This window comes from Halichoerus grypus, chromosome 12, assembly GCF_964656455.1.
Source record: "Halichoerus grypus chromosome 12, mHalGry1.hap1.1, whole genome shotgun sequence".
NCBI classification, from domain to species: Eukaryota; Metazoa; Chordata; class Mammalia; order Carnivora; family Phocidae; genus Halichoerus; species Halichoerus grypus.
In genome coordinates this window covers 63025303-63044184 of record NC_135723.1, presented here as the reverse complement: position 1 = coordinate 63044184, position 18882 = coordinate 63025303, and the positions used below count along the sequence as shown (strand labels likewise).

The 18882-nt window shown below is 45.2% G+C and overlaps 1 protein-coding gene across 4 annotated transcripts in view; it reads left to right on the top strand.

Moving 5' to 3' along the window:
• The first annotated feature begins 1822 nt into the window (after window positions 1–1822).
• The window catches only part of PDE1C (phosphodiesterase 1C), a 506198-nt gene continuing 489138 nt past the window's right edge, over window positions 1823–18882 (top strand). For all 4 annotated transcript variants that reach the window (XM_036098663.2, XM_078059427.1, XM_036098664.2 and 1 more), the window contains exon 1: window positions 1823–1967. In XM_036098663.2, the coding sequence (XP_035954556.2) occupies window positions 1883–1967 (85 nt within the window). In that variant the 5' untranslated portion in view covers window positions 1823–1882. The remainder of the gene's footprint in view (window positions 1968–18882) is intronic.

Here is an 18882-nt window from a genome sequence, read left to right as displayed (position 1 = left end):
CCTCATCGTAAGATGAGGAAAGCAAGACTCAGGAAGGTCTACCATCTTTCTCACGGTCAAATAACTGGTAAATGGTGGAACCAGATTTCAGACCCAGGTCTGTCTGTCTATAGAGCCCTTTTAATGCTTTCATGTTGTAACAAGTTCCAGTCTCAAGGAGTACCTCAGGGTCGAAGCATCCCCTGGCTTCCAAGCTGAGATGTGCCATTATGTGTGACGTGAGGTCCGTGTCACCTATTGCCTTGTGGATCAATTAATCTTGCTATTGATCTAAGTGTACTATCAATGTGAGTGTGGGTCTAGGTCTTTCCTGAGATAATTTATAACTGAAGTTCCAAGACATCTGACATAAAAAAAGAAACACCCATGTCTCTGAAAATATACGGTGAATTGAAAGAGATTCAATTCCCTGAGACATTCATTAACCTGGGGGCTTGAGGGTTTTATGGGTCCCCTGAAATTGTGTATAGAATACTGCACATGTGTGTATATGTGCCTTTTTTTGGAGAAGGTTTCTAATTTTGATTAGGTTCTGAAGACATGTGGACCCACTGCTCCCTAAACTCGACTGGAACCAATTAGGAATATACCTGATTGACTCTCTAAATATACTTGATTGACTCTCTGATTGACAAGTGTTTATTAATTGTGTCAAATCCCATCACAGCAAATGAAGTTAAATTAATTGTAGTCCCCCAATAGCCTGAGCATAGCACTGTCATTCTACATGTGACACTGGGTGGACTCCACCAAGGCACTCAGCTCTGGTCTATTCACATGAGCTCCCTAGTCCTTGACATAGAACAATGCAACTGTAAATCCTCAGTAACTGCTAGCTGATCGGAGGGAATGATTTTTCCTGTGTAAAACTCGCCTACCAGTCATTTCAGGTACTGGAAGGACCAGTGATTGACCTGGTGTCACAAAGTGAAACTACTATGTCTAAATGCCACCCCTTTCTATCTGTAGGACCTTATTCAAGCCTCTCTGGGCCTCAGTTTCCTCATCTGTAACAAGAAGGTTAGCTGTAGGATTGGTAAAATCTCTTACCTCCACAAATTCCAGGAGTCTAATATTTGGCAAAACCATATTGGAGAGAGCTGGGACGAGCCAATAGGAATGGGCTAGAACACGACTGTAAATCGCACACCTTCGAGCCTCTGTGTGAAAGCACGTGGCCACAAATAAGGGTTGCTTTGATAATTACCTCTGGTGAGGGACTGTTGAGAAGCAATCTTATCGGGGCTCCTGGCTAGTTGAGGGGGACAGCTGCTGGGAGGAAGTGGGCGTGGCGATTGTCCTGACTTCCTTGTTTGGAGTAAACTTTGGCAGCATCTGACCGGCTTAGATGTTTGCTTTTCCATCCGTTGATGTGCTTTTTGGGAGCTCTCCTGCCTGGCAGAGAAAACATCTAGAAGAAGCACGACGCCAGATCTTAGCCATTCCCTTGAGTCCCCAAACCCCACCAGCCCCCAGAGAGGGGAAGGCGAAGTTGAGAGAGAAAACAGGCGTGCGCGCTGGCTTCGGCGCTCGCAGAGAGTAGGGTGGAAAAGACAGGGATTTCGGCACCCGCTCAGCCCCGGTCCACACGCTCGGGCGCGCGTCGCCTCCCTTTCCTAGCGCTCCTCGCGCCCTACCTGGAACTTGGCCCCGGGGATGGGGCAGTGGCGCCGAGGGCTGACCGCGCCGCACGCCTAGCCCCTCAGGCGGACTTGCGGCCGCAGAGCCAGCAGCCGGCGCGTCCCGCTCGCAGCGGGCGGGCGGCGGGGTTGCGGGGACAGCGCGCCGCGCGGCCGGGGGAGGGGACACCGCCGAGCGCGGGGCGCGGGTGCAGGGCTGCGCGCTCCGCCGCGGGGAACCCCGGGACACCATCGGCCGAGCCATGACGGACGCCAGCAACAGGAAAGAGGGCTTCAAAAAATGCCGGAGCGCTACTTTCAGCATCGATGGCTACAGCTTCACCATCGGTGAGAACTTTCTACCCTCCGTCCGACTCCGGGATCGGGCAGACACCCTTTTCGGTGGCGGCGAGGGTCCTTTCTAAAGCGGGGGTGGGGGGCGGTCAGGGGTCTGGCTGGGCCGCGGGGCGCTCGCGAGGGCAGGGAAGTGACAGGGCAGGGAAGCCGCGTGAGTGGCCGGTCGCTGCACCTGGGGCTGTCCCCGCGGCGCCCCTCCCGCCGCTCTGACCCGGCAGCCCGCTGGAGCTGGTTTTCAGGGTTACCCCTTTCTGAACGGCTCGATTTCCTTGCTGCAAACCAGAGAGGAGGGATAGAGACAGGGAGGGAGGCAGAGAGATGGAGAGATGGAGCTAGAAATACTGAGGGAGGGAAGTCAGAAAGCGACAGAAAGACGTGGACATGATAGAAACTAAGACAGACGCACAGAGACATTATGGAAACACCTAGATATCAGGTCAGACACAGAGACAGACTAATAGAATGACAGAGAGGTGGGGATAGTGCTAGAAACAGATGCAGAGGCTGAGAGAGACAGACACAAAGAGAGTCAGAGACAGATTGAAGGACAGTTTTTACAAAAGTTGAAACAAGGAGAAAGGGACACAGAGAAAGGCAGGTGAGGGAAGTAGGGATGTAGGAAGGTAGGGAGAGGGAGAGGAAGAGGCGAAGAGAGAGAGCAAAAGAGCATGTCAGACCGCACTGGATGCAGGCAGGGAGGGAGGGATGTATCATGTTACTGAAATATTCGAGATAAAGCGGTCCCCTGTCCTCTGGACTCCCTGTGGCTCTCTGTTTTCTTCCCTTCTCAAACCTGTTAACAAGAGGGGTACCAGAGGGGCTATTAGAGGTAGCAGGACTACTGTAGGGCTGACGCTCTGGAGGCTGAATTTCAAAAGAACAGTTCTCAGTGCCTTGACTACTGGTCCCATGTTGTGCACTGTTTTGAAACAACTGGCCAGAGATTGCCCCCTCATCTTCCCAGGAGGTGGGCAAGGCCAGGGAGGCTTCCTTTCTAGAATGTCAGAGTTTGGAGAAAAACAGGGCAAAGCCAGGTGCTAAGGAGCTGCTCCAGCATTTCTACTTCTGGGTATGCTCAGGTCACCATGGCTTTAAAGCTGAACTTAACCCTGAAACCTTTGAAAATGAGGGGTATGTTAATTTGCTTTTTGGTGGGCTGCACCTGCTTGCCACTGCAGCAGGAAATTGCCAGGGGCAAGAAGGGACCAGTGGAAGGAGCTCATCTTTGGAACACTTTGTTCCTTTTAATGAAGTGGCCCAAGATTTCTGGGGCATGGGCTGAACACATTGCTTCCAGAATTAAGTCTGAACTCCTTAGCCTGCTCCCCAAGGCTCCCCATTTTGGCTTGAGCTAGCCTTTGCTGCCTCAACTGTCACTTCAAACCTGTATCTTCCACACACTCATCATTGCTTGCCCTTGCCTAGATCCCAGGCTTCAGAGCCTTTGCTCTGGCTGTTCCCTCAGCCAGGAATGCCATTTCCCCAACTCTGCTTTGAGAAATCTTGTCTCTGCTGCCTCTCACTCTCTACCTCCTGTGCTGTCCTTCCCTATCAGAAAGAAGTTCTCCCTCTGCCCTCCCTTGGCCTCATCATCCTTTGTAAGAGCTCACACCCTGCCCTGAATTACTTATTTAGGCGCCTATGTAACTGTGTCTAATTTATCTTTCGTCCTCTAATGGTGATGGTGGCTGCTGGGGAGTTTTTGTAGAAATGAATTTAATGTTGCCAAGGTCAAAAGTGATTCATTAAAAGGCCATTGTCATGTTAATATTAGTTTTCTTGAATCTGGTAAGAAAACTTCTAAAAGTGATTTTTAAAGCTTTCCCTGGTAGTTCCCGGTGAGATCTTCTAAAAAGTGTGGCTTCTAAAACCCAGGTTTAAAGTGTGGTCCTCCCCCACCTAACCCCTTCCGTCCTTTTGCTCCTGCCCTCACTAGGAGAAAGGATTTGGCACATTGGTATGGTCTGCAAGTTATAAGGGACCTCAAAAAGTGAGCTGGTCACTTCCTGGTGAGAGAGCTGCCAGCTTATTTCAGATCTCTGGACATTTTTTCAGTTATTGTCATCTGTCCTTCTTCCCTCCTTCCTTCAAAAAATGCTTATTGAATTTTACTACATTAAAAGATACAATTTAGCACAATGCCTGCCGTATGGTGCACATTCAATAAATGGCAATTGTCATTATTCAAGGCCCTAAGCTAATATCATGGGGGTAGTTGATGAAGATAAATCAGACTTAGAACCTGGTATTCAAGGAATTTGTACTCTTGAGGTGATGTGATCTGTCCATATATGACTTTTTACTAAGGAGAAACTTGTAAGTGCCTTAAGAGACATTTTAGAAATTTTAGGCCAATATAGACATTTGAGAAAAGACAGATAATAAAAAAGGAAGACAAAAATCTCTCATAATTTTATCACCCAATGCTAAATATTATTAATATATCTTTATATACTCCCAGTACTTTTTGGTATATATACTTTTTTAAACAAAACACAATGATGATATTTGGCAATCTATTTAACATCTTATTAGCTTTGTTTGATGCTATATGTAAAGCATTTATTTATTTATTTATTTTTTAAAAGATTTTATTTATTTATCTGAGAGAGAGAATGGGAGACAGAGAGCATGAGAGGGGAAGGGTCAGAGGGAGAAGCAGACCCCCCGCTGAGCAGGGAGCCCGATGTGGGACTCAATCCCGGGACTCCAGAATCATGACCTGAGCCGAAGGCAGTTGCTTAACCAACTGAGCCACCCAGGCGCCCCTGTAAAGCATTTATTTAATCAATCTCCTATTGTTGGCTATTTAGTGTCTTGATTTTTTTGTCATGATAATGAAGAAAGACTAAATTTTTGAGAACATCCATAAATACTTTTGAGAATTCATTTCTAGAAGTATAATTGCTTGGTCCAAGACTATGTATATTTTTAGGGATTTTAAAACACACTTATTGCTCAACTAACCTCTGGAAATACCCACTTAGACTCCCACCAGCAGTTTATCAAACTGCTCATAGACTCTCATGAATACCAGACACTATAGTTTCAAAAAAAGTTGCTGGTTTGAGAGGTGTACAGAAGTATCTCAATTCCACATGTTATTTCACTTCTTTTGTAAAATTGTATTTTTATTTCCTTTGCCTATATGTTTTTCCTCTGGGTGATTTTATCATTTATTTTAATTTGCATGTACTCTTAATGTACAGTGCATAATACATGTTCATTATACATATAACTAATATATTAATGATAGATAATATATAATACTATATATTATATAACAATTACTGTATATCAATCACATAATTATATAATTAATATATCAATAATATACATATACATGCACATGTCATTTTTTCTTTTAAGTTGGCTCCATGCCGAGCATGGAGCCCAATGTGGGGCTTGAACTCATGACCCCGAGATCAAGACCTGAGCTGAGATCAAGAGTCAGACACTTAACCAACGGAACCACCCAGGTGCCCCAGTGCATACGTATATGTCTCTGTGTGTGTGTGTATATATACACACCTATATACATACCCAGGTGACCCTTGAACAAAACAGGTTTAAACTGCACAGGTCTACTTATACATGGATTTTTTCCAGTAAATACAGTACAGTACTGTAAAATGTATTTTCTCCTCCTTATGATTTTTCTAATTACATTTTCTTTTCTCTAGCTTACTTTACTGTAAGAATATATTATGTTGTACATATAACATACAAAATGTATGTTAATCAACTGCTGACACTATCAATAAAGCTTCCAGTCAACAGTAGGCTATTAGTAGTTAAGTTTTTAGGGAATCTAAAGTTCTATGTGGATTTTCAATTGTGTGGTGCATTGATGTCCCTAACTCCCACATATTCAAAGGCACCTCTCCCCCCCATATGTGTATGCGTGTGTGTGTGTGTGTGTGTATGTGTGTGTATATAATTTGTGAGTGCTGTGTCATGTATATTACAAATATTTCTTCCAGGTAGGAGGACTCATATTCCTGCAACATCAGTGTGTGGCAGTTAAGACTTGCTTTGAAACATACAGATATCTTGTAGTCCACAGCCATGGTTGCCTGTGTTAGGGAGAAAAAATTTTTTCTCTACCGTTTAAGATTCTTCTAGAATCAAACTGACATGAGACAGATGAACAGAAGAAAATCAAAGTTAATTATGTACATACTGGGAATCCACACAGACATGAGATTCCAAAGACAGTCAGACAAAATGAGGTTTATATGTCATCCTGAACTGAGGAGAAGGAGGTGGGGGTCTGAAACTTCAAAGGGAAGGAAAGCAGTTCACAAGAAGATGGGAATGAGTCAATGTTTGCTAAACAAATGTTTGCTGGGCTATCAGAAACAATGGGGGCATAGAGAGGAATTTTAACAAACAGACTTTGCTAAGTTCCTCCCTCCCTGTCATCCCTAGTTCATATTATACTGTAGTTATCAATGGCTTTCTTCTTGGAGCAGGTCCTCTAAATTCTTTTAGGTTGTTAGGGGGAAGGTCAAAGTTTCTTTCTAAGTCCTTTGGGCCTTGATTGTTTTCAGCTGAAAGTAATCTGCATGCAAAAGTAGCACATTTTGGGGTGATCTGCACTTGGCCCCTACGCCGACTAGTCACATTGTTTCTGCAGGGTGGAGTAAGTAGACATCCCTCTCTTACCATGTGAGAGAAGAATCCTGATGAGATCCTGGTGGCTCCCAGATTGCTCCTTTTTTCAAGTGTCTGACATTGTCATTAGGAACCACTCCCTGTTCTAGTCTGAATTAATAAATGCAAAATTTCTACATCAAAGGACTTTACTAAAAGAATTCATGTTGTGCTACTGGCAACTCGAAAGATTCTTACTAGGGGAAGCTGATGAGGACAGTGGAGGTCTTGGGAGTTCTGCAGGAGGGGAAATGTGACCCACCCTGTGACAAGGTCAAGAATAAAGTTTGGAGGGCTTCTGACAAAACTCTCTATTGAGTGGACATTTCTGGGCTAAGGGGAGACATCCACTTCTGGTTCAGACTGGCAGGGAGAAGGCTTCAACTATGTTCTCCACGGGGGTGATACACCCTAGGGGCTGTTTGGGCATATATGGTGCACTTTTGGTAGTTGTATGGTGGGGGGCTGTGGACAGGCTCTGTAGACAGTGAGCAGAGCCCAGAGGAGTTAATGTTTTGCAGAGTGAGGTACAGTCCTTCACAATGAGGAATTTCCCTACGCACCAATAACACCCCCGTGTAGAAAAACTGAGGGTTCCCTCTGACATGGAAGCCTGAGGCCCCTAACAGGCCTGCGCCCTGGCTTTGGGGCCTCTGGGACATTGATGGTCAAGGCTGCAGTGAGAACGGGTGCTGCCACATGTCATATGTAGCTGTGGGGTTTGGACCAGGCTCTGAGCTAGGTGCTTTACTCAGCTCATTTGCTCACTTTTCACAACTCTGAAAGTTATCTGTTATGACCCCATTGTAGGAGAAGAAACCCCTAAGAGACTCTGAGAGGGACTAATTTGCCGGAAGTCACAAGCTAGGAAGTAGCCAAGTTGGATTCAAACCACATCTGCTGTGACCCCTCAGCCCAGAGTTTGCCTCACACCATGCTGCCTCCCACAGTGGACTTTATTTCTGCCTAAGCCTTGGAACCAGCCTGTCATCCCGATGAAGAGAGACCAGGGAGTTTGCCAGGTCTGCTGGGCTAGTGCAGGCAGCAAGGGTCAGAGCATTGTCACAGGTGGGGCTGGGCTGCTCCTGGGAGGAATATCAGGTTGAAGAAACAGGGCTTGCTAATCTGCTTCCCACCAGGGTTCCTCTTCAGCCTCATCATTCCCCATGTCCCAACGCAAATGTTCTTGTGTCCTCTTTATGTAATTTTCTCAGGTCATGAAATCAGGTATGCGGACAAGAGGTCTTGGATGTAAGACTATGAAGTTGAACAGGTGCCATACCAGAAAGCACCGACTGTCGTCCAGCAGTGGTGATTTGAGAGTTCCATCCCTAGGAAACCATTGAATTTTCGATTATAGCAAGTGATTATAATGATTAGTATTAATTTAAGGCCATATGTTGAAGTTCAAGTGTAATTTGACTCAGGTGAGGTACTTGTGAACCAGCATTTGAGTATGGAACAAATGGATGTGGGGGGAGTTGCAGTATTCTTGTTTTCCAGAAGAACTCTCCTGGTCTTCTGGGGCTTGGATATTTATTTGAGTTTTTATTAAGTGCATGCACAGATTTTTACTTTCTCCACAAGGCTGCCTGAAATATAAACACACAGCCTTCCCCACTAAGTGAAGTATGTCTGCAAAAAACAAAAGCACTTTTTTTTTTTTTAAACCACCTGAGTGGGCCTCACTTAATCTCCTTTGGTACTCCTTACCACTCATTCTACAGATGAGAAAATGGGGCTCCAGGGGGGCCCTCACTTCTCTTCTCCCCTTAGTGATGACCTCTAGGATGTTGGAAGCCATGGGCTGGGAAGATATGAAGTTGGTTGGGTATATGGCAAAGAATCTGCTTCCTTCAAAAATGAACCTGGTGGTGTGGAAAATTCTAGGCCTGTACTGAAGAGGTGTTGCTAACAGAGGGATGTGTTTCCTGTAGCAACTACCACTGGCTCCCTTGCCCCTATGTTTCTCTCTGTGGGGTTGTCCCAAAGGAGGAAACATAAGGGGCCCCTAGACAGCAGAGGCCCAGGGGGCCGGGAGTGAGGGTTCCTGTTCCACCCTTGGATTGCGGGAGCTGGGAACCCAGGCTAAGTGGAAGAGGTCTGCTGGTGGATGCTCCTGTTACAGGGCTTCTGGGGTGGGCCGGGTTCTGTGGTAAATGAGGCCAGGGTGACTCGGCTGCATGCCCTGGGGGTGGGGACCACTCTCCAGCCCGGGCATAGAGGCCCCTGGCCTCCCTTGGTGCATATGGCTCAGGATTTTCTCAGTCCAGTGTGGTTTCTGTGCTCGCTTGGCTGAGTGTCCTGTCTGCTTTCCATCTGCCTGCTTGTCTGTCTGGGTGGAGGCAAGACCTTTGGATATTGCCTGCTTGGTTGGGGGGTGATGGTGGGGAGCAAAGAACTGAATAAGGATCCAAGGCAAAATATTCTGCAGCCACCTCCCAGTCCCCATGGACCTAATTCCCTCCTCTTCCCATCTCTGAGCAGACTGGAGCTGAGTGAGGTGAAGGGGTATGTGGAATGAAGGGTTGTGCAACCTGGGCCTTGCCATCCCTGCTGTGGCACCCATCTCTCCGACCCCACTGTGCCTCTAGGGCAAATCACTCTCTGAGCCTCCGCTTCCTCATGTGTGAAATGGAGAGTGTGAGTCTTAGTTATGGAGCTGTAGTGAGGATCAGGTGAAGTTATGCAAGAAAAAATTGCTTTAACTCTAAAATGCCATTAAAATGCTTCTTGCTATTAAGGAAGACTTCATACTGGTTAAAACTTGTGCACCCTTCTTCACAGCATTTATACTTCAACAAAGGGCAGCTGTATGTGTAGCTTGAGGAATGAGGCTCTCACGATGGGGTTCTGATTGTCGGCCAGCAACTGGAGTACCCAGTTATAGGGATGCGTGTCAGTGGAGAGCTTGCATTTGTAGTGAGAAACCCTGGGCTTTGGAGTCACACGAAGACTTATTGTGCTGGCCAGGCAAGTCGGTTAGCTTTTCTGAGCCTCAGTTTCCTTCTTAGAACAAGTGGGGCAGTACCACCTTCCTTGTGGGTAAACCACAGCCTGGGGAGTGAGATGCCATGCACAGGGCCTGGCTCTCACACTGTGTGTCTTTGCTCAGCGTCCCTTCCCTTCACCTGAAATCATGCTGTGACTAGAGCTGGCTCTGGCTGGGAGTGGATGTAGGTCAGTGGTATGACCCTGAGGGTTTGTGGGTGCACTGTGGCAGGCTCAGCAGTGGGTCAGCCTGTGCTGCGTCAGGAGTGGCCGCTAGGAAGCCCTGTACAACCGTGCTGGTCCCCGACACAGGAACAAGAGCGTAGTGGGCACTGGGCACTCCTCTGCCATCCCATGGACTGATGCCCCTCGCTGGGCCACAGAGTGTACCTGGAATGTCTACCCAGCCTCCACGGACCTGGCAGAATCCACCTGGGGCAATGGGGAAATTGGAGTCGTTCCAGCATTGTAGGAATGACCTTCTGAGCCAGGCCTGTGGATCTGTCCTGGGACACAGAAGAAAAAGGGGAGCAGGATGGTTAAATTGGACTTATTAGAGTTCAGAATATGACAAGCTCTGGAGTTAGATACTTGGGGTTCATATTCTGAACCCCATCTTCCTTTTGTTGTGATCTTAGAGAGGTGGCATCACATGGCTAAAGGTCAGTGTCCTAAACTATAAGTGGACATAATAAATAGTATCTTCCTTGCTGGGTTGGGACATTAAATGAGATAAAATGCAAGTAGACTTCCTAGGCATTGTCTTAGTCCATTTGGGTTGCTATAACAATACCACAGACCTGGTGGCTTAAACAACAGGAATTGATTTCTCATAGTTCTGGAGGCTGAGAAGGCACCAGCATATTTGGTGTCTGGTGAGGGCCTGCTTCCTGGTTCATAGATGGCCATTTTCTCGCTGTGTCCTCACATGACAGAGATCAAGGGACCTCTCTGGGGTCTCTTTTATATTTTATAAGGGTGCTAATCCTATTTATGAGGGCTCCATGCTCATGACCTAATTACCTCCCCAAGACCCCACCTTCGAATACCATCACACTGGGGATTAATGTTCAACATATGAATTTTGGGGGGGACACAAACAGTCTATAGCACTATTATTATTGGAAGTTAGTAAACATTTGCCGAATATAGCACGAACTAGACACTCTGGAAGAACATGGAGAACCATGGGGGGAAATGCCCAATTCTGGAGTCAGAATTGAGAACTGGGGTTAGTTTCTTACCAACTTGCTCTTTAATCCTGGGCGAGTCACTTAACATGGGCATCAGTTTCTCCATGTGTAAATGAACTGGTTGAGTAAGAAAATCTCTGTGGTTCCTGCCACTCGGGAAGGAGGTGAGCCTTGAGTCCTAAGGGCCACCATAACTTTCCCAGAGTGGGAAGGTTCAGGGAAATGGCTAAATGAGGTGCACTGGGATTTCTGGTGAAAGATGCTTTGCAGAGTTCAGAGCAAAGCAGAGGTAAATTGGATGTAAGACTAGTAAAGAGTTAAAATTATTCTTGGAATAAGTAGCCTAGATTGCGTGTATATAATTTTGTGTGGTAGTTCTGATTCACAGTGAGTTTGGTAACCACTGAGCTAGACTCAAGGAAGGAACCAAAGGCAGGTGACTATGTAGCTGCCTAAGCCTTCCAGCCACTCCACCTTTATGTTATCAAATCCTAGTGGGAAATGGGGTGAACAGGTGAAGATTTCCAAGTGTGTGTTTGTCAGCAGGGTTAGGTCCATTCTGATGGTATAGGAAGCCTTCATGGCTTCAATTCATGTTCCTAGATTCGTTGATTATGAACCATAAGTGTGATAATAAATAGTAGTTATGGGAGCGTCTAGCATGGGTTCTGCTTAATAAATGCTGGCTGGATTTGAGAGGTGGTATGTACAGAGGTTAAGAGCATGGATTCTGGAACTTGACTACCTTGGTTTGAATTCTGGCTTCACAGATTATTAGCTTTGTGATCTTGGACAAGTTACTTACCCTTTCTGTATCTCAATGTGCTCATCTGTTAAATGGAGATAATTATATTACCTGTCTCTTGGGGTGTTGGAGGATTAAATGAGTTAATGTACATCGAGCACTTCGAACAGCATGTGGTACATAGTAAGTTCTGTATAAATGTTTGTTATAATATTATTTTTGTATTATTGTCATATTCATAATACATATCCATAATGATAATATATTTCTATAATAATATTATCATGAAGATAATAGTAATAACCATCTCTGAGTCCTGCTTGATCAAACACGTGTATATACTGTTCTTTGAAAAGCTGTAATTATGACCTTGATCTTCTGCTTTCTGATGTTCAAAATTGGCATTTCCTGCCAAAAGGCATTCACTTTTGTGTCCTTGGGCATTGGTGTCCTGATTCTGTACACATATTTTCAATGAATGCATGGTGGACCTACAAATGCTCCCATCTTCTCAACCAGTTTATCATCTTTTAGGATTTAGTGTGTCACTTGTGATGGCTTTGCAACGTGAGTCCCTAATTTCCAGCCCCTTTTTAGATGGGGCTGACTCTCCCAGGCCAGGAGGGTAGGTGGAAAGGAAAGTGATGCAGGAGACCTGGGCTCCAGGCCCAGTGCTGGCCCATCCTGTCCCTGTGACTGTGGGAAAGATCATGAATCTCTTTGAAACTCAGGTTCCTCATCTGTAAACAGGGATGGCAATTCCTTCTTTGTTGTGTTGGGAGAGTTCAATAGGATGAAGAATGTAAGAACCTAGCTCACTCTAGGTGCCCAATAACTGGTAGCTATTGTGATGATGGAGAGGCCCTGCAATCAGGGAGTGGGCAAGTCTCCCAGACCTACATCTGCTTCCCTGGATGGTGCTCACCAGCCTGCCCCCTGGCTGCCTCCCACAGACTCCCACCAGCCACTTGTGTTGAGTGCTGGCAGGCCTGCAAGGCTGTCTTTGTTTTAGTATAGGATTTCCAACCAGGCTGGTATCTGGAGCTCCTGCCTTACCCCAGCTGAGTGCTTCCAGCAGGGTCTGGGTAATTGGTGCCAGCTGCTCTGGGGAGAGCTGGTTGGCACTTCCTGTGCTGTTTGGCAGGCAGGCTCTGGAGTGTGGTGGGTGCTTGGCCTGAGAACCAGGCCTTCCCCAAGGAGCCCTGGGGAAGTGGGGCTTGGAAGCAAAGTTATTGGAAGTTGGATTTTACTTATGGATTTATGATTTTCTTCTCTTAACGCTTTCTTTTTTTTTTTTTTTAAGTAGTTTACATGCCCAGTGCGGGGCTTGAACTCAGGACCCTGAGATCAAGAGTCACATGCTATACTGACTGAGCCAGCCAGGCACCCCTCTAAACTCTTTCCTATTCATACTTTCCCCTCCATCTCCCCTGCCTTAGTTCAGACCCTCCTCTTCTCTCACTGAGTCTATTGCAATATTTCCAACTGGCCTCCCCTCCACACTCTTCTCCACACAGCAACTAGAATGTTCTTTTGGAACATACAACTGATCTCTCTGCCCTCCAGTTTAAAACTGTCCAGTAGCAGATTTCTGGGGGAAGATGGCAGAGTAGGAAGGTCCTAACCTCATCTGTACCATGGATACAACTAGAAAATACCCACATCAGTGTAAATAACCCAGAAAATGACCCAAAGATGGGCAAAACAGACTCTCCACAGCTAAATGTAGAGAAGAAGCCACATCAAAGTGGGTAGGGAAAAAAAAAAAAGTGGGTAGGAAAGGCGGAGATGCAGCTGGGAGTTAAATGGACCCACAGGGACTATCTACAGGAGGGAGAGATGCTGTAGACTCAAAGAGAGGAGGGTAACAGACCCTTACATCAGGCACCCCAGATATGGGGAACTTGCATGGGGAAGATGAATCTCCATAATATTTGGCTTTGAAAATCAGAGGGACCAAATTTCATGGATTCTTACTATCAGCGGGGCTTAATACTTGGAACTTTAAAAATCAGTGGACTTGTCTCTGGGAGAGCTGGAAGGTAGATAGGAAACTGAGTCCCCGCCCTTAAAGAGACAGCACAACAGTCCTGCAGAGATACAGCATAGAAACAGCAGTTTGAAAAACACCTGGGGTATACAGGAAGGGGATTTGTTTACTAATCTCAGAATGTGTGTTGGAGGGATAAAGATCATTCAGAGACTCTTCCAGCAGCAAAGGAGCTGGTCGGCACCATTTTGCTCCCCTGCCCCCAGCCTAGACACATACAGACACCTGCAGGAACTAGTGTGATGCCAACACTCACTACCTAACTTGCTAACACTGCTTGCTCTGCCCCTGTGTACTTTTATGGATCTGCTCCCCCCCCACCTCCCCTGCTCCTCCACCCCTCCAGACCTTTCTGGCACCATGCACTTTGCCCCCATGCTCTCCTGAGGACTTGCTCCCTCCAGCCTTGTGGCAGGAGTTTTCTAAAGCAGCTCCAGGTCTCCTCCCACAATAGACCTATGCAAACCTTGCTAACACTGCACACCCTCCCCCCATGTTCTTCTGTAGTCCTTCCCCCTCCAATACGCTCTTGGCTAGAGCCCATCCAAAGTGGTACCATAAGCCTAGCAGTGTGCAAGCAGCTCTGACAGGGGCCAGCACCCCTCCAATGTGACTCCTGCCCTGGAGAGATAACTACACACACCAGTCCAACTGTAGCCCCATCCGTGGGCTGGGGGTAGATATCTGGTCTGACTACAGGCACTGCCCAGAAATGAGATCTTCTCAAAAGACCACACAGGGAAAATGCTCTGTAGTTCAGTGCTACTGCATTGCTGGTGAATGCCTAGTCTGACTCAGGTCAAGCCCAAGTGGCCGCACACTGGCCCAGTAACAACACAGAGACCAAACCCTGCCTACATCAAGCAAAGAGAGACATTGCAGTTAACTGGACTGAAGGCAAATACAGCTCAGCCACAATAGTAGGGTGCACACCCACGTAGGAGACATCCCTGAAGCACCAGTTTCTGGTGAACAGGGGACATTGCAGGGCACTACAGGACCTCTTCTTCATAAGGCCACTACTGTAAGAGCAGGAGAGGTAGCTGACTTTCCTAACATAGAAACAGACACAGAGAGTTAGACAAAATGAAAAGATAGAGGAATATGTCCCAAATGAAAGAACAGGACAAAATCATAGCAAGAGAGCTAAATGGAACAGAGATAAGTAACAAGCCTGATAGAGAATTTAAAGCAATGGTCATAAATATATTCACTGGACTTGAGAAGAGTGGAGGACCTCAATGAGACCCTCAACAAAGAGATTGAAAATATAAAAAAGAACCAATCAAAAATGAAGAATTCAATAACTGAAATTAAAAATAGACTAGATGGAATAAATAGTAGAGTAGAAGAAGCAAAAGAATGGATTAGCAACCTGGAGGACAGAATAATGGAAAAAACAGGAGTGAGAAAAAAAATAATAAAAAAAATGAAAATAGGGAACTCAGTGACACCATCAAGCATAATAAGATTTGCATTATAGGGATCCTAGAAGGAGAAGAGAGAGAAAGGGGGCAGAAAATGTATATGAATGAATAATAGCTGAAAATCTTCTGAATCTGGGGAAAGAAGCAGAAATCTAGATCCAGGAGGAACAGAGAGCCCCCAACATCAACCCAAAGAGGCCCATACCAAGACACATAGTAATTAAAATGGCAAAAAGTAGTGATAGAGAATTTTATTTATTTATTTATTTTTTAAAAATATTTTTATATATTTATTTGACAGAAAGAGACAGTGAGAGAGGGAACACAGCAGGGGGAGTGGGAGAGGGAGAAGCAGGCCTCCCGCTGAGCAGGTAGCCTGATGTGGGGCTCGATCCCAGGACCCTGGGATCATGACCTGAGCTGAAGGCAGATGCTTAACGACTGAGCCACCCAGGCACCCCAAAGAGAGAAATTTTAAAAGCAGCAAGAGAAAAGAAAACAGTTACATACAAGGGAAACCCGATAAGGCTATCAGCCCTGTGGCTGTAGGAGGAACATGGTCTGAGAAGAGGCTGGAGGTGGGCTGAGATTCTTCTGGCCAGCTGAAGGATTTGGGTCTTTTTCCCCAAGAGCAGTAGAAGGCAACTGGTGGTTTTAAGCAGAAGTGACACAATTGGATTCGCAAAAGCACCCTCTGCCTGCACTGGGGTGAATCAGTCCGTTGAGTGTTGACTGGTCCTGCTATTTTGTTGTACCTAGCTATTACTGTGTGTGGGAGTTCCTTCTCTCTGTCTGGGCCTTCCTGTATCCTTCTGAGTATTCATTCTCTCTTTGGAACAAATCGAACAAACTTTCAGGCTGCCAGAGAGGCAGGTGGTTGGTGGGGGCTGGAGGCTGTCTTCATTTTCCTAATTACTAAATACATTTTTTAACAAAATGAAGATAGGATTATTAATTTTATTTGTCTATAAAAATAATTTAGATTCATTTTAGGAACTCAGGAAAGAAAACCTTATTATCCAGAGATGACCTATATTAGTATTCAGGTGAATCTGTTTCCATATTTTTCTTTATCCTATGTTCACTTAATATTCTATTGCAGTTTTATATTTAAATGGGATCATACATGTTGTTCTATTGCTTGCTTTTTAAAACTGAATTGTTGGGCACCTGGGTGGCTCAGTTGGTTAAGTGTCTGCCTTTGGCTCAGGTCATGATCCCAGGCATCCTGGGATTGAGTCCCACATCAGGCTCCCGGCACAGCGGGGAGTCTTCTTCTCCCTCTGCTGCTCCCCCCCCCCACTCCTGCTTGTGCTCTCTCTCTCTCAAAAATAAATAAATAAAATCTTTAAAACAAACAAACAAACCCAAAACCTAATTGTATGTATGGATATTTAAAATTACTCTGTTTACTCTCTTAGTACCTAAGCCCTCTTTTGTGCTTATCTCAGTTTTCCTAATCCCCCCACTTTGTTGTACCCCAGAGTCAGGTGAAACTTATCTGAGCATTTCCCAACATGGCCTGTTTAGACAGTGATGTCTCACCAATTCACACACACACACATACACACTCACTCCACATTCACTTATTCCCTCTCTCTCTCTAATTGAGCATTTGTGATTTGCCAGGCACTATTCTAAGGGCTTTGCAAGTATCTGCTCATGTAATTCCCCATTTTCTGATGAGGCAGGGAAACAAAGGCACTTGCCTGGGAAGTGGAGAGACTAGGACTTGAGTCCAGGGTATCTGAAGCTTTGGTGGTTATGTGTGAGCCTGACTCAGTGGAAGGGCTCTTCCTATTCCTGTGGCACATACCTTTGGTAAAAATTTGAAGCAGTTTGGGACATCCAACATTTCCTCTGATCCCAATGAGAGGGTTTATGACCTTGTACGAGGGAGGTAAACTGGATATTAAGCTCTTAGTACCAGAATGTTTCTTATAGTTTATTTCAACTGAAAGCTCATTTGGTCATGTATTGCTTCATTCATTCTTCCACAAACATTTGCTAGGTGCCCATTGACTGCAATATATAAGGTGACATTAGACAATTTTCTCATTCTTGAAAAGTGTGTGGGCTGGTAGACTGATATTAAAAAATAACGTCCCTGGGCCAAGTGTTATCTGAGGGATTTATAAAGAATGAGGGTAACACAGGGGGAGGAAGGTCTCACTGCCTGCAGGAGTCAGCAAAGGCTTGGACTCAATTTTTTTCTGTCTTTTCTTATCTTTTTTTCCCTTCCCTTCATTCAGTTTTATTGAGGTGCAATTTACATACCATAAAATTCACCCATTTTGAAAGTACAGTTCAAGATTTTTAGTAAATTTACGGAGTTGTGCAATCATCACTGTGTATAACTACTCCACTGTTTTATTTTGAATAGTGCTCATTATATTGATATATACATTTGTGTATCCATTCACTAATCGATGGACACAGGTTATTTCTGTTTTTTGGCTATTATGAATAATGTTGCTCTAAACATTCATATACAGGTATTTTTGTGCATATAGGTTTTCATTCTCTTGGGTAGATTCCTAGGAGTGGAATTGCTAGATTGTATGGTAAATTAATGTTTAACTTTCAAGAACCTGCCAGACTGCTTTCCAAAGTGGCTGCACCATTTTACAATCCTACCAGCCATGTAAGAGTCCTTGAGCAGAGTTTTAAAGAAGTAGGAATTAGCTAGATCTGTGTTTTTCCAAATACTGCAGGGGCAGGGCTGGCTGCATAAGAACCAAATGGGGAGCTTGTTAGAGATCTGGTACCAGGAATCGGAGATTCTGATTCTATAGTTATGTAATGGGGCCCAGGCATGTGCATTTTAGAAAGTTTTCTAAGTAACTCTGATGCACAACTTTGTTTGGAAATCACTGAATTGGATGAGGTTGAGGATGGGATGGGCAGGGGAGAGATTTGGGAACGTTCTAGGCAGAGAAAATGGCATGCAAAAAACCAGCATAATATGTCATTTAATGGTTAGCACTAGGAGCCTTGGGATTTCATACTCATTGTAGGAGAATTTATTTTGCATTCTGATATTGCACCTGATTCTCTCTGGCTTGCTGTGCAATCACTGCTATTTGCTCTTCTTTTCTGTAGGTTGGAGGTGTATTAGGTTTTCTCTAATGGAAATGACAATATTTAAACATTCTAGGGAGACACAGTATAGATCCCTTAGTTAAGCACCTTGTGGCTTCAGTTTATGTCTGCTTCAGTGCAAATCCTCTGGCTCCTTCTTCCCTCCTGGTCCCTGTTGATGGAAGTTGCAGTTACTGACTGTGCCGACACTTGACCCTGGGTCTCTGGTGGCTGTCAGTCTGAGCTCTACAGAAGTGGGAGATTAAGGCCCTCTGTGAATCAGGAGTTGGGATTTCGGTGGTAGGGCTGTTTGCAGAGTTGGATGCATGACGAGGGGAAACTTGTAGTAATTACTGAACAGATGCCCTTAATGAAGTCTCTGCTGGATTTCCAGCTGGCAGTGAGAGCTCTTCATTGGGATGGGAACATCGCAGTCACTGGATCATTATGTGACATCACATCCTCCCCTTGTTGTCATCATCCCACTGAAAGTGTCCCTCAGGGTGAGGGCAAGTCTCATCTTTTTCCATTAATGGGAATCCGTGGTGCTTTCTTCCATGCTAAGGAGAAAAAGAACTAGCATGTTCACGCTCTTTGAAAGGAGGAAAAGCTTAACAATTTTCAGCATGATTTTATTACTACTGTTATTATTTTAACAATTATTACACAAGTTGTACATGTTGACTGTAGAAAAATTTATAAAATAAAGATTGGCAAAGAGAACACAAAATCCTACTTGTGATATCAATGTGTACAGACAATC